General features: G+C 53.3%; 3 protein-coding genes across 3 annotated transcripts; 2 read left to right on the top strand and 1 right to left on the bottom strand.

Annotated features, from left to right (window-relative positions):
* The first annotated feature begins 298 nt into the window (after positions 1-298).
* ROGDI (rogdi atypical leucine zipper) lies at positions 299-6,396 on the top strand. Its single transcript, XM_036824488.1, has 11 exons — positions 299-445; positions 522-593; positions 1,284-1,366; positions 1,583-1,637; positions 2,361-2,441; positions 3,221-3,316; positions 4,559-4,657; positions 5,011-5,124; positions 5,207-5,256; positions 5,369-5,495; positions 5,803-6,396. The coding sequence occupies exons 1-11, from the start codon at positions 374-376 to the stop codon at positions 5,842-5,844; spliced, it is 891 nt and encodes a 296-aa protein (XP_036680383.1). The 5' UTR covers positions 299-373; the 3' UTR covers positions 5,845-6,396.
* A 308-nt stretch (positions 6,397-6,704) lies between these two features.
* On the bottom strand, positions 6,705-7,297 carry SMIM22 (small integral membrane protein 22). The gene is made up of 3 exons (XM_036824489.1): positions 7,050-7,297; positions 6,887-6,972; positions 6,705-6,788 (listed from the first exon to the last, which is right to left on the bottom strand). Exons 1-3 carry the CDS (start codon positions 7,183-7,185, stop codon positions 6,747-6,749), a joined length of 264 nt encoding a protein of 87 aa, XP_036680384.1. The 5' UTR covers positions 7,186-7,297; the 3' UTR covers positions 6,705-6,746.
* Positions 7,298-13,483: 6,186 nt separating this feature from the next.
* SEPTIN12 (septin 12) lies at positions 13,484-23,725 on the top strand. The gene is made up of 9 exons (XM_036826259.1): positions 13,484-13,646; positions 16,072-16,197; positions 16,275-16,356; positions 17,772-17,909; positions 18,046-18,163; positions 18,261-18,356; positions 22,434-22,530; positions 23,247-23,298; positions 23,382-23,725. Exons 1-9 carry the CDS (start codon positions 13,484-13,486, stop codon positions 23,599-23,601), a joined length of 1,092 nt encoding a protein of 363 aa, XP_036682154.1. The 3' UTR covers positions 23,602-23,725.
* Positions 23,726-23,731: the final 6 nt, after the last annotated feature.

Here is a 23,731-nt window from a genome sequence, read left to right as displayed (position 1 = left end):
AGTGGGCCGGAGGCGATATCGGGCGGAAACAAGGTGCCCCGTCGGCCAATCGCCGGGCGCGGCGAGAGCAAGCTATCGGGCCGGCCAATCGGTGAGTGCGCACGGAGCAGGGCGCCCTATCAGGGCCGAGAAGGGGCGGGACGAGCAGCCCCGGCGCTCCGGCCCGAGAGTAGCGATGGATACGGCGCCGGAGTACTCAGCGCCCGCAGCTGGTGAGGGCGGTGTCCGGGGTGAGCCGGAGCGGGCGGGTTCCGGGGCGTTCACAGTGTCGCGAGCTGGAGGCGGGGCGGGCGCCCGCGCAGCCAATCGGCGGCGGGGGGGGTGGGCCCGGGCGCGACGGAGGACTGAGCGGGGAGCGGACGGCGGGCCGGTGATGGTCGCTGGGCAGCGAGCGGCGGCGATGGCGACCGTGATGGCAGCGACGGCGGCGGAGCGGGCGGTGCTGGTGAGGCGCGCGGGCGGGGCGGGGTGGGGCGGGGGGCGGCGGGCCCGGGCGGCTGACTGCGGGCCTGTCCCCGCAGGAGGAGGAGTTTCGCTGGCTATTGCATGACGAGGTGCACGCCGTGCTGAGGCAGCTGCAGGACATCCTCAAGGTAACGCGCCTTGAGGGCCTGTGCGGGCGCCCACCCTCCCTACCCTCCCCCAGCGCGGCTCCTTCCCCGGCCTCCCGCGGCTGCCGCCCGAGCGCCGACTGTGTACGCGACGCGCAGTGTTCAGACCAGGCCCTGCCCTCAGAGGACTTAGAGTCTAGCCGGGGGGCAGTAGCAGATAATTCCCCAATCCACAAGCAGCCCTGTGAGCGCGGCGGGCCTGGATTGAGCCCGGGGGTCGGAGAAGGCCTCCTTTGAAATTGACATTTAACCTCAGATCTGGACCCAGCATTTTGACCTCAGCCAAGTACTCGATCTCTCTGGGCCTTCCCTTTGCAAAAAGAAGATACTAGTACCGGCCTCAGGGCTGTTGTGATAAAAAAAAAAGACCATAGAATCACAAAAAAATGTCCAGGCAGTGCCTAGTAAAGCCAAAATTGCGGGTTGCCATGACTACTGTCTCCCCTGACTTTGCTCCCCACTTCTGAACCTTACCCAACGGGAGGGTATCTCTCGGTTCTCTCTCCCGGGTTGGGCACACAGTAAGCTCCCAGGGAGTGTGGAAGGAGCAGGTATCGGCTCAGGTAGGACCTGAAACTCAGGCTGTGGGGGAGGGGCCCTGGGAGTGGGGCTTCTGGACACATGGCTAGGCTGGGGTGGGTGAACTCTACCCCACTCCCCTCTGCCCCGCAGGAGGCCTCTCTCCGCTTCACTCTGCCGGGCTCAGGCACCGAGGGGCCCACAAAGCAGGAGAACTTCATCCTGGGCAGCTGTGGGTGAGCCTGGGCTGGGTTGGGGAGGGGGGACACTTGGGATACCCTGTAGGACAGGTGGCACGGCCTTGCCCTGCAGACTGATTTCAGCTCCAACGTCCAGAGGGTATGCAGTGGGACAGGCTGGACCATCCTGTGACAGCCAGGGACAGCCTGTTGGGAGGATGGGGTGGTGGGAGGGGCAGCTGCAGGCGCTTCTCTGACCCCCACGTGTTGTAGCACAGACCAGGTGAAGGGCGTGCTGACTCTGCAAGGGGATGCACTGAGCCAGGCGGTGAGTCTCCCGGCCCCTCTCCCCTTCCCATGCTGCCACAGGACCCAGTGGGGAAAAGCGTGGGGCCTCCTGCTTATCCCAGCTCTGCCGCCAGCCAGCTGTGTGACTCTGGGCAGGATCCTTGACCTCTCTGGGCCTCAGTTTCCTTGTTTGTAAAATGACACCCTCCCTAACCCGCTCATGAGATTGGTGTGTGGCTTCAGTGACAGGTGCAGGAAGGGGGGAGGAATGCTTTGCACACAGCGCTACCCGGCCCTACCTGGATTCTGGGCCCCAGGAAGCGTGGGCATTGGCAGGATTAGGCTAGCCCCAGATCAAAGTGCAATCAGCCAACATCTGAGCTCCAGCTGCACTTGACCCTGTGGCAGGTGCCAAGGCCTGGGGGAAGGTCCCTCTCCTCGGGTGGGCGTTCCGTCCCTTGGCATGTACACATGTTCCCCGTTTGCCCACAACTACACGCCTCCTCCCAGACAAAGCCGCCTTCCCCTTTCTTGGCTCTTTTCCCTTTCACTTCTCTGTGGTTCCTCTTCGGCCTGAATTCCTGTTTCCTGACCTCCCTGTTCACTCCCCAAACGGCCAGGGTGTCGAGAGGCCCTCTGCCCCATGGAGTGGCTGTGGCCTGAGCCACCGTACACACCCCGTTTCTGCCCCCGGCTCAAGGGCTGAGTGGCCAAAAGCAGGAGGGCATCCTTCTGCCCAGCTTATCCCGCTCTTGCCCATCAGGACGTGAACCTGAAGATGCCCAGGAACAACCAGCTGCTGCACTTTGCCTTCAGGGAGGACAAGCAGTGGAAGCTGCAGCAGGTAACCGGGCCCTTCCCCGGCCAGGGCTCAGGGGCACAAGGGCAGGCAGGGGCAGTCCCTTGCAGCGCTGAGGCCTCCTGGGCTGGCCACTGTGGGGACCTGCAGCCGCAGCAGGCTTGGGAAGGTGTTTCCTAGCAGCACAGCTGTGGTGGGCAGTGCCTGGTCTCCTAGCCTGTCCTATGTGTAGGCCCCCAGCCCAGCGGGAGCCACAGGGATGCCCTGAACAAGTCACTCCCTGCCCAGAGCTTCCAGGGGCTTCCGCTGGCTCTTGGAGACCAAGTCCATGCTTCCTAACAACACCTATGTGATTGGGCCTGGCTTCTGCCCCCTCCCTCTCTCCTCTCACTGGTCACCAGCTGTTTCCACCTCAGGGCCTTTGCTCGGGCTTGTCCCTCTGCCTGGAGTCCACTCCCTCAGCTTTTCTCATCACACGAGCGTCAGCTCAAGAGTCGCTTCCCTGGAGCCTCCCCCTCACCGCCCTCATCACCCTGTTTGTTTCCTTGTGCAAGTTGCACAGTCTGTTACCTTGTGCCTTTACTCTATTACTCTCTGTCCTCCTTTGGAAAGTGAGCCACACGAGGCCAGGGACCAAGCCTGACTCACAGCACGCAGCCAGGGCCTGGCCCGCAGGCGGCACCCACCCTGCCCCTCCTAGGAGGATAGGCCCTCAGGGTGGGGGCCCGTAGGCTGGGGCCCCCAGGGACCATGGCTGCTGTGAAGCTGGCTCCTCTCCCTGCCGAGGCCCAGCCCACTAACCGCTCATTGGGTGCTGTTTTTAGATCCAGGACGCCAGGAACCACGTGAGCCAAGCCATTTACCTCCTTGCCAACCGGGACGAGAGCTACCAGTTCAGGACAGGAGCAGAGGTCCTCAAGGTGAGCTTCCCGCAGGGATGGGAGAGCCAGGTTCCCTGACCTCTGACTGGGCCCCTGGAAAGCTCTGCCCCCACATTCTCAGGTGTAGCCGATGGTTGACCCTTCACCTCTCAGTGTATACATGTCCATCCAGCCACAGTTGAAAGGCTCACAGCCCAGGCTCCAGAAACAGACCTGGGCTCTGATCCCAGGGCCCCCACTATGAGCTGTGCAACCTCAAGTCACTTACTTAGCCACTCTGTGCCTCAGTAGCCTCACCTGTAAAAGGGGGACAAGCTGTAGTGACTGCCAATCGTGATGATGCAGGTAAAGTGGTCTCTAGTAAGCCCTTGGTAAACAGTAGCTACAGGTTTTAGTACCAGCAACAGAAAAACTTTTGTAATTAACAAAATGAATTCATGTGCTGTGGAGGGACAAGATGAAGCTCAGATGCCCTGAGTTCATGCTTTAGCTCTGCCCCTGACTTGCTGTGTGTCCTCAGGTGGTTCACCTATCCTCTCTGGACCTCATGAAAATTTGAAACCAGATGGACTAAGGTCTCTCTCAGAACTGTGACTGCCCTCTGGGGTGTAATGTGCAGCCCCCATGCCTCCACCCAGTAATTCTGCCTTTCCCTGGAGCCATGTGACCCCAGCGCCATGGCAACAGCTGGATGAATAGCTGGAAGCAGTGGAAACGGGGGCTCTAAGTTCGAGCCAAAGCTTTGCTCCTTGGCAAAGGGAAGGGATGAGTGCAGATGGTTCCACCGTTCCCTAGCTGTGTGACCTTAACCCTTTGGAGCTTCAGTTTCCTCACCTGTGAAAATGGGGCTGGTGTCCACCATAAGGCCTCAACTTAGCCATCCCAGTTCTTCCTTGAGGAAGCCCTCCCTGGCCCCTTGCACCCAAGCTGAATTAGGATCCCTTCTTCTAAGCTCCTTCATTGCCTGTACTCTCATCCACAACGCCCTCATGCCCCTGGGACTAACTTCTGGGATCTTCTATTCCCCATTGGACCAATACCCAGGATCCCATGCAGTAGAACCTTCTGTCCTGCCCCTGACCCCCAGCTGGAGCCCAATTACCTGCATCTTTAACAAGCCTCCTGCTGCAGGGGTTCGGGCCCTGAGACTGTGACCCTCCAGGGAAGGAGCTAGGAGCTACCATAACTTTGTTGCTACTGATACGGGGGTGGGGAGGGGGATGGGATCAGGACCAGGCCCCACTGCCCTCACAGCAGCTATGACCAGCCCCCTTCTCCCAGCTGATGGATGCCGTGATGCTGCAGCTGACCAGAGCCCGAAACCGGCTCACCACTCCAGCCACCCTCACTCTGCCTGAGATCGCTGCCAGCGGGCTTACGGTCAGTGGTGCCTCAGGCCGGCCCCTGCTCCAGGAGAGGCGGTCCCCACAGAGGGGCCCAGCTCGCACCCGGGAGGGACATAGCGGTGCCAGGAGGTCCTGCAAGCCCCAAATTGTCGACAGAGTCCTATGTGCAGTTTTCTGGGATGGAGTCCTTGGCTTCCATTCTGCATCCCCCAGATACGTACCCCCCTGATCTGGATCAGTGGGTCCCAAGCCCAGTGGTGCAGGAAGCTAGCTGGGGTACCTGAGAAGACTCTGGAAGCCCCAGTCCATGGGATGGGGACTGGGAGTCCCCCAGGGTGGTTGGAGGGGCGGGCGTGGGATGTGCCTGCCCGGCCCCCCTCCCCACAGCGGATGTTCGCCCCTGCCCTGCCTTCTGACCTGCTGGTCAACGTCTACATCAACCTCAACAAGCTCTGCCTCACCGTGTACCAGCTGCATGCCCTGCAGCCCAATTCCACCAAGGTGAGCACCCCGCCCCACCCCACCCCCACCCCTGCCCGCCCCAGGCCCCAGGCCTGATCCAGTCTGATGTTCTTCTGCCTAGAACTTCCGCCCAGCCGGAGGTGCCGTGCTTCACAGCCCTGGGGCCATGTTGTAAGTACGCTGCCTGGGAGAGGTCCCTGGAGCACCCTCACACGTCTGCAACTCAGGGGATGGGGTCCTGGCCGGCTGAACTGCCCTCAGGGACACTCCCATCTCCCCGCAGCGAGTGGGGTGCACAGCGTCTGGAGGTGAGCCACGTGCACAAGGTGGAGTGTGTGATCCCGTGGCTGAACGACGCCCTCGTCTTCTTCACCGTCTCCCTGCAGCTCTGCCAGCAGCTCAAGGATAAGGTGGGGACATGGGGGGTCAGGGCCGGGCTGGGCCTCACGCAGATTAGGCCAGCCAAACAGCAGGTTGTTTAGCCCCTTCTTTTTTTGGGCGGCACATCTCTAAAGCGCCCCCTAATCTTAAGATCTGTCGTACCCTCTGCACACCCCAAACACATGGGCCATGGTGTTGCTTGGCAACAGTATCCTTTTCCTGACACATGGCCCTTGGATGACCTTCAGATCTCACCTGGGTCACAGAGGGTGCAGCAGGGGCCAGATCCCCTAGCACCACCACTCACCACGTCCCCCCGTCTCCCTCCTTCCCCAGATCTCCGTGTTCTCCAGCTACTGGAGCTACAGGCCTTTCTGAACAGAGCACCCAAGAGCCTGTCTCCCTCGGAATGGCCCCTGCCCAAGGAGTCCCTGTTCCCCCACCCCACACACACACACACACACACACACACACCTACACACACAAAGTGCCGGCCAGAGCTCGGCACTGCGGCCTATTTATTTCCCTCTTCACCCTGCCCTGCCTGTCAACACTGGACACGCTGGGAAGAAGGAACACTGGCGTGCTTTTTGTTTTGAATGGGGGAGGTCAGGAAGGCGGGGCTTCGAGGTAGCCTATAGTCCAAGCCCTGCCTTCCCCCCAAGGCAGGAACCTTTGGACTCTGGCTGGGGCCAGGCCCAGGGCTCTCCTTCCTCCCCTCTTCGCAGCCTGTCGAGCTCCTCCAGGATGGCAAGGGGCAGCCACACACCCCCTCCCACTGGAGCCTGAGGGGTGGGTGGTGGCCCTAAGCTCTGAGTTGGGAGGGAAGGACAGAAGCTACCCACCACGAGCTGCAGTGCCCTTGACTGTGTTCGCTGGGCAACCCTGACGGGGCCTTCAAGAAATAAAAATCATCCGACTTTGCCTGGAGCCCTTCTGTCTGTCTGTCTGTCTGAGTAGGGACCTGGCCAGGGGTCCCTGATAGTCAGGAGCTGGGCCGAGTACCCAGTGACTGAACCCCTGGCCTCCGAGGGGTCAAGTGGGATGGTGAATGGGCAGCGGCTGGGTGGCTGCAGCACGTCACCCGAGGTCTCCTGGTGACAGTCATGCCATCTGAAGGCTGTGAGGGACACAGGGGTCATCTGGATGAAGCAGTGGGGGCCTACACTGCCCACCCTGACGGGAGGCTCAGAATACACTCCAGACTCAGGCTTTGGCTGAACAAGGCGTTGTTATTGCTGCCCAGCAGGACAAAGGCAGGGGAGCAAGGACTCTCCGCATTAAGGCTCCAGGGCAAGGTTATCAAATCCCACGGAGTGTTTCTGCAAGAGAGGCACAGGGGGGCTGGTGGCTTCACTCCTCGGCCCCCGGCCCGCCCCACCGCCACCTTCTCGGCCTGGCCCTGGTGCTCCGGGCTCACCTTCCGGGACCTGGAGGAGCGGCTTTGGCAGCAGCCACAGCAGCAGCAATGGATGCAGACGACCAGCAGCAGGAGCGCCACGACGCCTGCGGGCAGGGTGGGTATCCAGATATGGCCCTCGGCCTGGGAGGCTGACGGGGGCCAGAGGCCAAGCCACACTCACCGAGGAAGACGAGGAAGATGATGAAGGCACCGGTGTCCCACTTGGACTGGAACAGCTGGTGGCTCCACAGTTTCCCCAGCACTTGCTGGGCTGTGGCGCTCAGCTCCTGCTCCACATCCTCCGTTAACGAGGCCATCTCAGCTGGATGGTCCTGGGTACCACCTGCTCCAGCCCCCCAGAGGGCCACCTCAGAACCCTGGGCTCCTCTGGGGCTGCCGCATCCCTGCCCTCCCACACCACCCCTCTTGGCCCCAGCACCTACCCCAGCCTCGCTTCCACTTCTCTCCTGGCCCTGGCCTGAGCAAGCCCCTCCCCGCCCACTCCCCCCAGCAGCCCCACCCCTGGGCCCCCACCTGCCTTGGAAATCTCCCAGCCAAGCAGGTACTAGGTCCTGGGAATACAGACTACTTCCTGCTTCCGGGTCCACACCACCTGAGGCCTTGGCAATCAGCCCCGCCCCCCACCAGTCCCCCAGGGCCCGTGGGGGTGCTGACGGAGCTCCGGTGAGGGCGGGGCCTGTGCCCCGCAGGTGTACTTACTGCCTCCCAACCTCAGCAGGTGCGGCGGAAGGAGGAGGCCACAGGCCTCTTGGCCTCTTCATTCCAGGGATTTTTCACTTTTTCTCAATAGACCAGACAGCCAACCTGGAACACAGCAGACACTCAGCCGCTGTTGACTTCATGAATGAAGAAAAGACAGAAGAAAAATGGTGGCAGGTCGGAGGGAGGGAGGGAGGTGAAAAAGAAGAAAGGAGGGGAGGAGAGGGAGAAGTTTCTGTACCACCGCCCTTGCCTGGGCAGCAACTGTGTGCCTGGCAGCGCAGCAGCAGCCTTTGGGGTCCTTCTCTATTCTAATCCTCACAGTGACCCTTGTGAGACGATGGTTATGGTCGCTCAAATGAGCTCTCTCCCCAGAACTTGGAGCCGGGGGCCCCTGACACAGCACCTGGAGCTGCCTCGCCTCCCCCCTTCCCCCCAGAGCAGGGCCCAGGCCTGCTAGGCCCTTGGGACCGGCTGTAAATCAGGTGGACACACCTTCTTGTCCTTGTGGGGCTTACGGTCTCGCTGGGAAAACATGTTGGCTGATGTTAGGCTCTGTGCCTGACGCTATATAGGCACACTTTTCTTTACTGCACTTCACAGATGTTGCGTTTTTGATAAATTTAAGGTTTGTGGAACCTTGAGTTGAGCAAGTCTATCGGTACCATTTTCCAGCAGCATTTGGAAGCTTTTTCATTTTTATTATATCTGTTATGGCAATCTGTGAGTGGTGATCTTTGATGTTATTATTGTAATTATTTTGGCAATTTTTAGCAAAGTATTTTTTAGTCAAGGTACGTACGTTGTCTTTTTTAGATACAATGCTATTGCCCACTTAATAGACTACAATATAGTGTAAACAACTTTTACATGCACTGGGAAAGCCATGTGATTCACTTTTTTGCAATATTCGCTTTATTGTGGCGGTCTGGAACTGTACCCACAATATCCCTGAAGGATGCGTGTACATACATACCTCCTGTATTCCTCATGACAATCCTAAAGTGGGTATTATTGCTATTCCCATTTTACAGATGTGAAAACTGAGGCCTTGAGAAGTTTAGCAACTAGCTCAGGTCACACATGTATTCATTTCCTGTTCTTGCTATAACATACTACCACAAACTTAGTGGCTTAAAACAATGCAAGTTTATTATCTTACAGTTCTGGAGGTCAGAGTCTAAAATGAGTGGGCAGGGCTGTGTTCCTCCTGAAAGTCCTAGGGGAGAATCAATTCCTCGGCTTTTTTTTTTCTTTTAATTTATTTAATTTATTTATTTTTGGCTGCATTGGGTTTTCTCTGCTGCGCGCAGGCTTTCTCCAGTTGCAGCAAGCGGGGGCTACTCTTCGTTGCGGTACGTGGGCTTCTCATTGCAGTGGCTTTTCTTGTTGCGTAGCACGGGCTCTAGGCGCGCTGGTTTCAGTAATTGTGGTACTCGGGCTCAGCAGTTGTGGCTTGCGGGCTCTAGAGCGCGGGCTCAGTAGTTGTGGCGCACGGGCTTAGTTGCTCCACAGTACGTGGGATCTTCCCGGACCAGGGATCGAACCCGTGTTCCCTGCATTGGCAGGCAGATTCTTTTTTTTTTTTTTTTTAACATCTTTATTGGAGTATAATTGCTTTACATTGTTGTGCTAGTCTCTGCTGTACAACAAAGTGAATCAGCCACACGCATACTTATAGCCCCATATCCCCTCCCTCTTGCGTCTCCCTCCCACCTTCCCTATCCCACCCCTCTAGGTGGTCACAAAGCACCGAGCTGATCTCCCTGTGCTATGGGACTGCTTCCCACTAGCTATCTGTTTTACATTTCGTAGTGTATATATGTCAGTGCTACTCTCTCACTTTGTCCCAGCTTACCCTTCCCCCTCCCAATGTCCTTAAGTCTACTCTCTACATCTGCGTCTTTACTCCTGTCCTGCCCCTAGGTTCTTCAGAACCTTTTTTTTTTTTAGATTCCATATATATGTGTTAGCATACGGTATTTGTTTTTCCCTTTCTGACTTACTTCACTCTGTATGACAGATTCTACGTCCATCCATCTCACTACAAATAACTCAATTTCATTTCTTTTTGTGGCTGAGTAATATTCCATTGTATATATGTGGTGGGCACATGCTTAACCACTGTGCCACCAGGGAAGTCCCAGTTCCTCAGCTTTTCCAGCTTCTAGAGGCCACACACCCACATTCCTTCGTTCATGCCCCACCCCCATCACTTCCACTTCTGCTTCCATCCTCACACCTTCTCTGGCTCTGCTCTTCCTGCCTCCCTCTTATAAGGACCCCTGTGATTACACTGGCCCACAGGATAATCTCCCCATCAGAATCCTTAATCACATCTGCAAAGTCCCTTTTGCCACATAAGGTAACATATTCACAGGTTCCCGGGGATTCGGATGGGAACTCTTTGCACACCATGATTCTTCCATCCACACCTAGTGAGCAGAGAAGTCAGAACTGGAACCCAGGCATCAGATCCCAGAGCCCTTGACCACCATGTAATACAGTCTCCTGTGCTGGGATCCCCATCTTACACCCTCCATCCCCTCCATCCTGTTCTGAGATCTCAGATTCCTGTTGCCCAGGGAGGGTAACTTTGAAATGACTTCTATTGCAAAAGGGGGTAGGGACGCAGCCACTGGGGAAAACGGTCCCTTGAAAAGTTATGCATAGTGTTATCATAAGACCCAACGATTCCACTCCTAGATATATATACCCAAGAGATTAAATCATGTCCACACCGAAACTTGTACACAAATGTTCACAACAGCAGTTTTCATAATAGCCAAAAAGTGGAAACACCCCAAAATATCCACAAACTGATGAATGAATAAACACATTATGGTCTCTCCATGTGGTGGAATATTATTCAGCCATGAAAAGGAACAAAGCACCGACATATGCTACAAAGAGGATGAACCTTGAAAACATGATGCTCAGTGAAAGAAGGACAAAAGGCCACATAGTATGTGACTCCGTTTATATGAAATGTCCAGAATAGTCAAATCCATAGAGACAGAAAGTAGTGTTTGCCAGGGGCAGGGGGATGGGGATAGGGTGCTTAGTGGTAATGGAATTTCCTTTAGGGGTGACGAACATGTCTTGGAACTAGGTATCAGTGGTAGATTTGCAACATTTTGAACGTATCAATACTAAATGCCACTGATCTGTTCACATTAAAATGGCTAGCAGTTAATTTTATGTTCTGTGAATTTTACCTCAATTGAAAAAAAAAAAGCGGGGAGGGGGGATGGTTTAACGACTGTGGCCCCTGCCCACCCCTTGGCCTGGCCTAGTGGGCAGGAGCCAGTCCTCTCCTCTCCCCACTGACCCTCTGTCTTCCTGTCCAGACGCCCAGGTGCCTCATTTCTTGTTTATTCTCATTAAAGAAAATCTGGGATATTCCAAGTCATTAAAAGACAAAAAGCACCCTTAGAGCCCCTTGGACCTAAGCAGAGCAATGATGGGATAGAGGCCATGGCAGGATGCATTTCAGGCCGGTCAGACCTCGGACTCGGGTCTTGCTCCCAGCCCTTAACACCCACCCATGTGTGACCGGAGGCCCACCCCCTGACCCCTCTCTGCCTCAGTTTCCTCATCTGTAAAGTGGGTGTATGGAGAGTATCCCCCTCCTCAGGCTGCTGAGGATTGAATGGAATAATCGATGTAAACACTCCCTTGGCACAATGAATGCACTAAATGGTTGTGTATTACTCTCACCCAACCTGTGGGTACGATTCCCTCCAGTCTTGATTCTTTGGATACATTGGGCTCACCTGCCATCCGCACTCTGCTCTGATGACTTTACCCTTGGCTTTCCCCAGTCCACATGGCCAAGAGCGCCTTGAATGGTCCTGCTTTCTGCAGACCTGATCCTCCAGTCCGCAGTCCCCGTGGGCATCTTCCCCCCAGGTTTCCAGACTCCTACATCACTCACGCGTGACACCTCTCCTGGAGAAAGTGTTTTCTGGGCATAGAGGCTTATTTCCTTAGGAGACATTCCCAGAGACGGAGTCTCCTCCCGTGCAAGGTGGGTCTCCATGTCAGCAGCGCTGTTTGGTCATCCGCACAGAACGTTCTCATCTGTGTTGATGAGGAGGCCAGCCTCTCCATGTCCCTCAAGAGCTGTGGCGTAGCTTGAGAGAGTTCTCCAGCAGGAATGGCACGCGTTCAGGGCAGGCTCTGCCTCCAAGCCTGGAAAGTGAAGTTTAAGCCTTTGTCTTCAGATGTGTAGAAAGTGGGGGAGCAGAAGGGCATGGGCAGGGAGGGACAGAGGCTGCTGGGGCTCAGGACAGTTGAGCTGAGCAGATCGGGCAGAGTTGCTGAGTCCTGGTGGGCAGAGTGGGGGCGGCAAACCACCACCTGCTTTTGTAAATAGTCTGACACGCAGCCACTCCTGTCCATCTACTTGTGGCTGCTTTCCCACTGCAACGGCAGAGCCAAAGAGTAGTTGCAACAGAGATCTTATGATTGGCAAAACTTAAAATCTATACTATCTGGCCTTTTACAGAAAATATTTGCCAACATCGGAGACAGAGGATTGCTTAGAGCTTGCAAACTCAGGTGCCAGGAAACAGGTGAGAAAGAAATAACTGAATGAGATGAACTTGGTATAGGAAACATCTTATTGGGGAGACATTAGGGAGGGGTGAGGACTATGGCAAACTGGAGAGCACGTATCCCATCTAAAAAGGGCAGCTAGGGAGTTCCCGGGTGGTCCAGTGGTTAGGACTTGGCACTTTCACTGCCAGGGCCCGGGTTCAATCCCTGGTCAGCAAACTTAAGATCCTGCAAGCTGCGTGACGTGGCCAAAAAAGAAAAGAAAAGAGGGCAGCTTGACAAGAAAAGAGGCCACAGAGGGTGAGCATGTGGACACAGATCCCAGCCCTGCCACTTCCTCACTGTGTGACCTTGAACCACTCACTGGACTCTCTGATCTGGAAACTGGGGGTAGTAACAGCACTTACTTCACAGGGCTCTGATGATTATTAACAAGTTAACATCCTAGGCCTCCTAAAACAGTGTTGTGCACAGACAAAACTCTGGCTATATTGGCAATTTAAAACACTACGATGCCAACAATGGACGGACCAAAGAAAACACACGGATGTTGTACTTTCTGGCCATGGGTCACAGGTTTGCTTCCCCAACAGAGTGGTTAAGGGGCATGAACTTGGAAGCAGAGGGACTGGCTGCTGCCCAGAGCTACCACTTACCAGCTAAGTGACCTTGGGCAAAGGCGCTTCCCCGGGGCGGGGGCAGGGGGTTCCTGTCTATAGAACTAGGCCGGGGTCATTGTGAGGGTTATAGGGCAGTGACCCGAAAGGGCCTGGTGGAGTAGCTTACCTGTCCCTGTTCTCAGCCCCCTGCCGCGGAGGAGCCCCCAGGTGGGGTCACAGGAAGGGGGTGGAGCTCAGGTTCTGCAGTTAACTGTCACCCTCTCCCCTCCCCCTCAGCACATAACCAGGGTCTGCCAGGACAGGACAGCCCCCCAAGGCTCCCACAGGGATCCAAGGCCACCAGGTGCCACATGAGGCTGCTTCTCTCCTTCTCTGTCCCCCATGGGTCCAGCCCCTGTGTTTTGACAGGCTGGCCACACTCTGCTGCGGGAGAGTCTGAGTGGGGAGAGACAGATCCCTGGGGCTGGTGCATATCAGAAAGCGGGTTCAGTCTCCCCTGAGAGGCAGCTCCCCCAGGCACCCCTCAACAAACCCCGTGGGCAGTGGGGACTTGTGGTGTGCATAGGTGAAGGGGCATGAAGTACGGGAGTGCCTGGGAGCAGGTCTCAGGAGTCAGGGTTCAGAAATGAGAACTCGGGTGGTCCCCCTCTGGAGCCCCAGTGACCCCCTTCTCCCCACCCCACCCGGATGACAGGCATCGTTGTTCCTCGGCCCCATGGACCCCCTGAGGCAGTCCCCCTCCCCCAGCTCGTCACGGGCCTCCAGCCCGAGGACCCTACCCTGCGAGATGCTTGGTTACGTGGGCATCGAGGCTGTGCTGGACCAACTGAAGATCAAGGCCATGAAGATGGGATTTGAGTTCAACATCATGGTCGTTGGTGAGTGAAGGGCCTCGGGCTCACAGGAGGACAGACCAATGGACGCCACCCTGTGGGCCTGGACCTGTCGCCTCTCAGAGCCTCAGTCTCCCCATCTGTAATGTGGACCTGATAGTCGTACCTCACAAGAGTGTTGTAGGTGGAAATCTGGGAAACTGAATTGTGAAAAGCCAAAAATCACCGTGAAGCCCCAACCAAACGCAAACAAAGCAATAAAAAGGGAGGCCATGTGTGGCAGGAAGTAGGGAACACCGGACTCAGATCCTGGTCCCAGGCCTTAACGACCCCCAGTGTGTGACCTGGGGCAGGGCCTCTGACCCCTCGCTGCCTCAGTTTCCTCATCTGGCTTAGCACAGTGCCAGGCATCTAGGAGGTTCCCCATGGGTCAGTTTTATCCGGAATTGCATTTTTATATATGCAAAATTAATGTTGTAGGTCAAAAACTACACTTCTCACAAAATAAACTGTATATAATGGAACATAAAATGTCAGAGTGTGTAGCACCAACTAAGGGCATTATTCTAAGGTGGAGGTACCCGATAGAAATGTCATAGGAGGGGACTTCCCTGGCAGTCCAGTGGTTAAGACTCTGCACTTCCATTTCTGGAGGCCCGGGTTCAATCCCTGGTCAGGGAACTAGGATCCCGCATGCCACATAGCGCGGCCAAAAAAAATGAAATGTCATAGGAGCCACATACATAATTTTAAATTCCCTAGTAGCTTCCTTTAGAAAAGTAAAGAGAAACAGGACAACTTACTTTTTTTTTTTTTTTTTTAGGACAACTTACTTTTAATCGTCTTTTTTACTTAAACCAATACATTCCAAAAATACTATCATCTCGACATATAATCCATATAAAACATTATTCATCAGATCATTTACGTTGTTTTTGTCATAACAAGTCTGCAAAATATGGTTTGTTCTTTTACACCGACAGCACATCTCAGTTCAGATTGGCGTATGGCCGTACTGCCAGTGGCAATAGCCAGGTGTGGCTCCCATATTGGATAGCACAGCCCAAAGGACAATTTCAGTTCTTCTTTAATTTTTAAAATTTTATCTATTTGTTTATTTTTGGCTGCATTGTGTCCTCATTGCTGCGTGTAGGCTTTCTCTCTGGTTGCGGTGAGCAGGGGCTACTCTTTGTTGAGGTGCACGGGCTTCTCATTGCGGTGGCTCCTCTTTGTTGTGGCTCGCGGGCTCTAGAGCGCAGGCTCAGTAGTTGTGGCGCACTGGCTTAGTTGCTCCGCGGCAGGTGGGATCTTCCCAGACCAGGGCTCGAACCCCTGTTGCCTGCATTGGCAGGCAGATTCTTAACCACTGCACCACCAGGGAAGTCCCAGTTTCAGTTTTAGACACAAAAGTGGTCCTGCCCTGTGATGTAGGATGTTTCCTACTGCAGGGTGTGGTCCTCGGAGTTTGAGAAGCCTGCACAGCAGGGAGAATGGACCACCTACAAGCTCAGGCAGCATAGGGGAATCTCACTAAAAGAAGCCAGACATGAAAGAGCACGTGCTGTGTGATTCCCCAAGTAGAGGGTGGGCAGCGCTGCTCCCTACTGATGAGGTCAGGAGAGTGGCTGTCCCTGGGGCTGTGTTAACAGTTACTGCGAGGAGGCAGGAGTGGTCTTGGGCGGAGCTGTGTGTTCTGTCTCTTTGTCTGGTGCTGCATACATGGGTGGTTTAATTTGTAAAAATGCATTGACCTGCCCATCAACAGATGAATGGATAAACACATTGTGGTCTATCCATCTGATGGAATATTATTTAGCCATGAAAAAGTATGAAGTTCTGGCACATGCAACAGTGTGGCTGACCCTTGAAAGCATTATGCTGAGTGGGAGCAGCCAGATACAAAAGGACAAATATTGCGAGATTCCATTTATATGAAATGTCCAGGGAATTCCCCAAAGGTCCAGTAGTTAGGACTGGGCACTTTCACTGCCTAGGGCCCGGGTTCCATCCCTGGTTGGGGAACTAAGATCCCATAAGCCGAGTGCCGCAGCCAAAAAGAAAAAAGAAATGTCCAGGATAGGCAAATCCATAGATAGAAAGCAGATTAGTGGTTGCCAGAGGTTGGGGGGGGAGGGGGAATGGGGAGTGAGTGCCTAATGGATATAGAGTTTCTTGCTGGGGTGATGAAAATGTTTTGGAGCTAGATAGGGGTAGTGGTTGCACAACATTGTGCATGTACCCAATGCCACTGAATTGTACACTTTCAATGGTTAATGTTAATTTTTTATTATACGAATTTTGCCTCAATAAAAAATGGGGGAAGGCATTGAGCTGGAGACTTATGATAATACGTGCTTTTCTGTATTTGTTATACTTAGAAAACAGTTTACTTTCTAAAACAATTTATTTAAGAATTTCAGAAACATGCCTAACGCATCCACCATTGTTGCTGCCGTGTGATTACTCACAGGACAGAGCGGGCTGGGCAAGTCCACCATGGTGAACACACTCTTCAAGTCCAAGATGTGCAAGTCCACCATGCCGGGCCTGGGGGTGCCCACACCCCAGACGCTGCAGCTGCAGTCTGTGACCCACGGTGAGAGAGCACCCCCTCACCCCACCCCCACCCCACCCACCCAGGCCCACTCTCAGCCCTCTGCTCTCCCCCTACAGTCATCGAGGAGAGCGGCGTGAAGCTTAAGCTGACCGTGACCGACACGCCCGGCTTCGGGGACCAGATCAACAACGACAAGTGGTGGGTCCTGGCGGGGAGGTGGGGAGGGCAGAGCCCTGGCTGCCCCTGCCCCTGCCCCTCCAGTCTCTGGGAAACATCCAGGCCTGGAGCCACCTGGCTGTGGCATCTTTGAGGCTCAGTTTATTCGCCTGTACAATGGGTGTGTGCAGCTGTCCCCCCAAGATCAAAGGGAGTCAAGTATGTAAAGGTCTTTGCTTGCTGCCTGGAAGCACTCGATAGAGGCTATGGTATGGCAGGGGGATAGAAGCCCACACTCCAGAGTCAGGACCCCTGGGTTTGACCACTTCCCAGCTGCATAACCTGAGCCTGGCCATGCAAGCTCTCTGAGCCTCCTCTTCCTTCTTCGTAACTTGGGGATGACGACATCCCCCTTGCAGAGTTGTTCTAGGCTCTCAAGGAGATGAAACACACACACACACACACACACACACACACACACACACACACACACACATATAATCGGGACTAGCTGCACAACTTGTGGGACCCAGTGCAATGAAAATATGGGGCCCTTATTCAAAAATTACTAAGAATTGTAAGACCACACCCGCAGAGCATTCAGCCCTGCGTGGGCCCTTCTTGGTTCAGAGCCCTGAGTGCCGGCTCCATCCACACTCCCATGAAGCCAGCCCAGCACACAGCACCTCACCGAGCACTTAGTATGTGCAAGCTCTGTTCTAGACACAGGGATACAGCAATGAACAGAACTGATGAACATCTTTGTCTCCATGAAATGTATATTGTCATGGGTGTGGGGAGGCAAACAGTGAACAAAATTAATCAGTTATGTGGAGGGTGAACCTGAACTCTTTATCACCAACACAGGACACTTCTGGGAGTGAAAGGGGGATGGAGCTGTAGTTGGTGGGGGAGTGCAGTTTTAAGCAGAGTGATCAAGGCAGAGGGCGGCAGGTGCAAAAGCCATGAAGTGGGGTTGGGGTGGGGAGGGGAGGCAGAGCTCAGCAGTGGGATGGGGTAGGGACTTGTAGGGCAACATAAGGACTTTGGCTTTTCTTTGGCCACTGGAGGCTGAGCAGGAAAAGGATCTTTTTGGCCGCTGTGTTGACAATAGTCCTGTGGGGGAAAGGGACCCTGGCAACAATTGGGCGAGAGTCCCTGGTGGTTTGAACCAGGCTGCGGCAATTTCTCTCCTTTAATGCTCACTCCTCCCCTACAAAGTAGGCGCTCTCTTACTGTCCTCATTTTACGGAAGAGGAAGCAGGGGTCTCTCTGAAGATGCAAGGGTGTGGGGGGATGGTACTTGGGTGACCAAGGGCCTCAGGTTGTGTGGGACTGAAATTCCTGTGTCCCAGGCAAACGGGGCGATTGGTCATCCTAAGGGGAGAGCACCCAGAGGACCTAGGTTGAGGGGGGCTCCTGGCGAGGTTCTGAGGCTGAGCCATCTCCCACCCCAGCTGGGACCCCATCCTGGGCTACATCAGTGAGCAGTATGAGAAGTACCTGCAGGAGGAGATCCTCATTACCCGGCAGAGACACATCCCCGACACCCGAGTGCACTGCTGCGTGTACTTCGTGCCGCCCACCGGGCACTGGTGAGGTGGCTGAGCCGGCGGGCAGAGGGCCACCTGCGTGGGGAGAAGAAGAGGAGGAGGAGGGACCCCCAGGGTGGGCTGTGGGCTGCCACCCACTCATCGTATGCTCACTGCCATCGCTGCCCCGCCTGAGCAGCCTGCGGCCCCTGGACATTGAGTTCCTGCAGCGGCTCTGCCGGACTGTGAACGTGGTGCCTGTGATCGCCCGGGCCGACAGCCTGACCATTGAGGAGCGAGAAGCCTTCAGGCACAGGGTGATCTGGGCACCTGGGACAAGTCTGAGGTCAGTGGGGGTGTGGAGGCGGGGGAGAGTGCATAGGTGGGCTGAGGTCACCTGTGTGTGGTCCCCAGATCCAGGAAAACCTGAAGACTCACGGCATAGAGGTGTATCCACAGAAGTGCTTCGATGAGGACATCAATGACAAGATCCTCAACAGCAAGATCCGGGTAGGAGGCCATGGGAGGTGGGGAGGCTGGTGGGACCGAGGCTGGGTGATGTGCTTTCCACTCATCCTTTCCATCTGAAGATTCATCTCTCTCTGCAACTTGGGGAAAGTTCATATATTTCTAGCAGGTATGAATCTCCACTCATCCACAAACTCAAGGTGAGCAAGAAATAGGTCATATCAACAACCCCCAGAATGGGAGAAAATGTTTGCAAATGATATATCTGATAAGGGACTTGTATCCTGAATATATAAAGAACGCTTACAAATCAACAATAAAAGACAAGTACCCCAAGTTAAAAATGGGCAAAGGATTTGAATAGACATTTCCCCAAAGAATTTATACAAATGGCCACTAAGCATATGAAAAATTGTTCAACATCATCAGTCATGAGGGAAATGCAAATCAAAACCACAATAAGACACCACCTCACACCCACTAGGGTAGTTAGTATCAAAATGACACACAATGACAAGTGTTAGTGAGGATGTGGAGAAATTGGAACTTTCACACACTTCTTGTGGAAGTGTCAAAGGGTGCAGCCATTTTGCAAAACAGTCTGGCAATTCTTCAAGGTTAGACACTAAGTTACTATATGACCCAACAATTCCACTCCCCAAAGAAATGAAAACCTATGTTGACATAAAAACTCATACACAAATGTTCATAGTAGAATTATTTGTAATATCCAAAAAGTGGAAACATTCCAAATGTCCATTAACTTGTGAATGGATAAACAAATGTGGTCTATCCATACAAGGGAATATTACTTAGCCATAAAAAGGAATAAAGTTCTGATAGATCCTACCCTAACCCTAACCCTAACCCAATGTGGATAAACCTTGAAAATGTGATGCTAAGTGAAAGGAGCCAGACACAAAAGGCCAAATATTATATGACTCCATTACATGAAATGTCCAGAATAGGCAAATCTATAGAGACAGAAAATAGACTCGTGGTTGCCAGGGGCTGGGAGGTTTAGGGGGAAATGGGAAGTGACTGCTAAAGGGTACGGGCTTTCATTTTGGGGTGATGAAAGTGCTCTGGAGTTAGATTTTGGTGATGGTTGCACAACTTGTGAGAATACTGAAAACTACTGAACTGTACTTCTAAAAGGGCGAATTTTGTGGTATGTAAATTATACTCAGTAAAGTTGAAGAAAGAGAGAGAAAGGAAGGAAGGAAGGAAGGAAAGGAGGAAGGAAGGGAGGGAGGAAGGGAGAAAGAAAGAAAGAAAGGGGGAGGGGAAGAAAGAAAGGAAATAGCTCACATCTTCATTTTCTCTGAATCAACTGAATTTCACCTCCAAGCCCCCATCTTCCTGTCCTTGTGGTACATTCAATGTCAGTCTGTCTGGATCCTGCAAAGCACCTGGGTGAGGCCTGGGATTCTTCATCCATAGACACCTGGCCTCCACTCCCTCCCCCAGGGACCCTGCTAACCTACACAGCACTTTAGCTTGAATTAGAAAAAGGCAGTAGCTTCCTTCACAGAAGGGAGCCTTCATGGGATTTCAGCCCTACACAGCCTCATGGTGGGTTACGTTTGTGCAGTACACAAACTGCACATCTGTACATGGAAGCCCTGCTTCTTGTCTGGCATCCAATTTCTCCACACATTCCCTCTTTCCGCTCCCCATTGGAGCAATGAACAGTATTTCCTGTGAAAGATTCAAAGAGCCTTGACCTTCTGCTTTCTGTCCTGAGGCCAGCAAGGACAGCAGCCTGGTCACAGCTGGAACAGTGCTGGGGGAAATAAAGGAGAATGTATTCAAATTAACCTCTCAATAAATCATCCAGATATATAACATCTATTGAGGGTCACATACGGGCTGATGCATAATAAGTGTGCAAGAGACAGTTATTATTATTAGCATCAGTTTATTCCCCATCACAACATAATTCTTAGAAAAACAAACCTACATGCAGCACTTATGTGTTTAATCTCCACTTCCTGTGATGAATAAGTAAACAACCAGAATTTACAACAGGGCTCAGCAAACTTTTTTTGTGAAGGGCCAGACTATGGTAAGTATTTTAGACTTTGTTGCAATTACTCAACTCTGCTGTAGTAGAATGAAAGCAACATAGACAAGAGTAAATGAATGGTGGGGGCTGTATGCCAACGAACTTGCCTGCTTTGGCCCAGGAACCATAGGTTGCCAGCCCTTGGTTTACAGAATTCTCTCTGGTTTTTTTTTTTCTTTTTAATTTTTTGACCGGTCCCCGCGGCATGTGGGATCTTCCCCCACCAGGGATCGAACACATGTCCCCTGTAGTGGAAGGGCAGAGTCTTAACCACTGGACGGGCAGGGAAGTCCTCTCTCTCTCTTTTTAAAGTTCTTTTATTGAAGTATAGTTGATTTACAATGTTGTCTTAGTTTCTGGTGTACACCAACTGATTCAGTTATATATATATATATATATATATATAATGTATATGTATATATATATTTATATATACATATTTATAAATATATATATATGTTCCTTTTCATATTCTTTTCCATTATGGTTTATTACAGGATTTTGAATATAGCTCCCTGTGCTCTACAGTAAGACCTTGTTTTTTTTTTTTTAATAAGATATCTTTTTTATTTTTTTAATTTTTATTTATTTATTTATGGCTGTGTTGGGTCTTTGTTTCTGCGCGAGGGCCTTCTCCAGTTGTGGCAAGCGGGGGCCACTCTTCATCGCGGTGCGCGGGCCTCTCACCATCGCGGCCTCTCTTGTTGCGGAGCACAGGCTCCAGACGCGCAGGCTCAGCAATTATGGCTCACGGGCCCAGCCGCTCCGCGGCATGTGGGATCCTCCCAGACCAGGGCTCGAACCCGTGTCCCCTGCATCGGCAGGCGGACTCTCAACCACTGCGCCACCAGGGAAGCCCAAGACCTTGTTTTTTATCCAGTCTCTATATAGTAGTTTGTATCTGCTAATCCCAAACTCCCAGTCCATCCCTCCCCCACCCCACCCCCTTGGCAACCACAAATCTGTTCTCTATGTCTGTGAATCTGTTTCTGTTTTGTAGATAGGTTCATTTGTATCATATTTTAGATTCCCACATATAAGTGATATCATATAGTATTTGTCTTTCTCTTTCATTTTTTAATAAATTTATTTATTTATTATTTTTGGCTGCATTGGGTCTCCATTGCTGTGCACGGGCTTTCTCTAGTTGCCCCGAGCGGGGGCTACTCTTGGTTGCGGTGCGCGTGCTTCTCATTGCGGTGGCTTCTCTTGTTGGGGAGCACGGGCTCTAGGCACACAGGCTTCAGTAGCTGTGGCACACAGGCTCAGTAGTTGTGGCTCGCAGGCTAAGAGCGCAGGCTCAGTAGTTGTGGCGCACAGGCTTAGTTGCTCCATGGCATATGGGTTCTTCCTGGACCAGGGCTTGAACCCATGTCCTCTGCATTGGCAGGCGGATTCTTAACCACTGTGCCACCAGGGAAGTCCCTGTCTTTCTCTTTCTGATTTACTTCAATTAGTATGATAATCTCTAAGTCCATCCATGTTGCTGCAAGTGGCATTATTTCATTCTTTTTTATGGCTGAGTAATATTCCAGTGTGTGTGTGTGTATATGCCATATCTTTTTTATCCATTCAGCTGTCAATGGACATTTAGGTTATTTCCATGTCTTGGCTATTGTAAATAGTGCTGCTATGAACTAAGAAGTGCATGTATCTTTTCGAATTATAGTACAAAATTATCTCTTAACCCTCATGATAATGGTTGAAGGTGGTAAGAAACTGGGCATGAGCAGAATTATATCACTAGTATAGCTCTGAGTAACACTTGGTTTCCAAGACTTGTTCTGCTAACCCCTTCATTATGCTAAGCCCAAAATTATGCTTCCCAAACATTCACAGAGCCCTGCATCAGTATTGTCATGATTCCCATTTTACAGATGAGGAAACCCAGGCACTGATTAGACTTTGTGTCTTCTGACTTCAGATATCTGGGTTCCTTCTATCACTTTCTCTCCCCACAAAGGACAGCATCCTACAGGTTCCTATCTCAGTGTCTTCTCTCTCTACTTCCCGGGTGGGGCCAACCCTCCGATCTTGTCCCTTCCCTGCAGGAACGTATCCCCTTCGCTGTGGTAGGGGCTGACCGAGAGCACATTGTGAATGGGAGGTGTGTCCTGGGCCGGAAGACGAAGTGGGGCATCATTGAAGGTCAGTGCAGGGGCCCTGGCGAGGGCTCAGGGGAGAACATGTTGAAAAGCGGGGCACGCCCTGTTGCCTTGGGCATCCTTACACCCACCACAGAGCCCGGCACAGGAAACAGACAGACCTGGGATCAAGTTCCTTTGTGCAGCTCGGAAGCCCCGGGCAAGTTCCCCGACCCCCTGGGCCTCAGTTTCCTCACAGTCAAATGGGTATCACTGTAACATCAACCTCATAGGGTGGTTGGAGGGGGCAGAGCCTCCGCTTTGCATGATACCTGGCACCCAGGAGGCACCCTATTCATTCACTAGAATTGATTGTGGGCCTACTATGTGCCAGGCATGCTATGTGGAATTCCTGAAGGGATACAGTGAAAGCGGGACCAATAATATCCCTGTGCCCACAGAGCTGACCAGACAAGGACAGGTGGGAAAAGCACAGTGAAGGAAATGTGGGATGGGAGGGGGTACCTGAGGGAGCAGAGGAAGGCCCTGCAGATTCAACAACTGTTTATAGGAGCCACCTGTACCAGGGGCTGGGACACAGCCGTGATGAATGAATGAACTAACAAACAAACGGGAGGTGGGCTAACACAGGGAAAAATGGGGGGAAGGGCTGGCGGTGGCAGGGGGTGTGCAGCATACAGCAGGCGCTTACTCGGTGCTGGCCCAGGGCAGGACGTGGAACAGAGCCTGTGCTCAGGGGTTTGGTGCCGTATCTTGCAGTGGAGAACATGGCTCACTGTGAGTTCCCCCTCCTGAGAGACCTGCTCATCCGGTGAGCATGTGGGGAGCCCGGGGGGCTGTGGGGGCCCTGGAGGATGCCCTGGAAGTCCTGCTGACCTGCCGCCCATCTCCCAGCTCCCACCTCCAAGACCTGAAGGACATCACACACAACGTCCACTATGAGAACTACCGCATCTTCAGACTGAATGAAAGCCACGTGCTGCCCCGAGGGCCTGGCTGGGTGAACCTGGCCCCGGCCCCGGCCTCCATCCCTGCCCCCGCTGGCCCCCAGGCCAGCCCCAGACCCCCAAAGGTCTGCTGGTGGGCGAAGGACAACTCAGATGAGGAATGCTGAGCACCGGCACATCCCGGGCCCGCGGAGCTCTCCAAGTCCTGGGCAGCCCCCTGACACACACCTGTGTACTAGAGCATGTATTAAAGGGTGGACATTGCTTTTTATGAAAAGCTGTGCTTTGAAAACAAAA

Source organism: Balaenoptera musculus, chromosome 15 (assembly GCF_009873245.2).
Source record: "Balaenoptera musculus isolate JJ_BM4_2016_0621 chromosome 15, mBalMus1.pri.v3, whole genome shotgun sequence".
NCBI lineage: Eukaryota > Metazoa > Chordata > Mammalia > Artiodactyla > Balaenopteridae > Balaenoptera > Balaenoptera musculus.
This window is presented reverse-complemented; position numbering and strand designations above follow the sequence as displayed.

Coding starts and splice junctions, on each gene's coding strand:
- ROGDI (XM_036824488.1), top strand. CDS start 374: ATGGTCGCTGGGCAGCGAGCGGCGGCGATGGCGACCGTGATGGCAGCG. Junction 1,638..2,360: donor GGGATGCACTGAGCCAGGCG/GTGAGTCTCCCG, acceptor CTTGCCCATCAG/GACGTGAACCTGAAGATGCC. Junction 2,442..3,220: donor AGCAGTGGAAGCTGCAGCAG/GTAACCGGGCCC, acceptor TGCTGTTTTTAG/ATCCAGGACGCCAGGAACCA.
- SMIM22 (XM_036824489.1), bottom strand. CDS start 7,185: ATGGCCTCGTTAACGGAGGATGTGGAGCAGGAGCTGAGCGCCACAGCC. Junction 6,973..7,049: donor CATCTTCCTCGTCTTCCTCG/GTGAGTGTGGCT, acceptor CCCTGCCCGCAG/GCGTCGTGGCGCTCCTGCTG. Junction 6,789..6,886: donor GCTCCTCCAGGTCCCGGAAG/GTGAGCCCGGAG, acceptor CCTCTCTTGCAG/AAACACTCCGTGGGATTTGA.
- SEPTIN12 (XM_036826259.1), top strand. CDS start 13,484: ATGGACCCCCTGAGGCAGTCCCCCTCCCCCAGCTCGTCACGGGCCTCC. Junction 16,357..17,771: donor CAGATCAACAACGACAAGTG/GTGGGTCCTGGC, acceptor CTCCCACCCCAG/CTGGGACCCCATCCTGGGCT. Junction 17,910..18,045: donor GTGCCGCCCACCGGGCACTG/GTGAGGTGGCTG, acceptor CCGCCTGAGCAG/CCTGCGGCCCCTGGACATTG.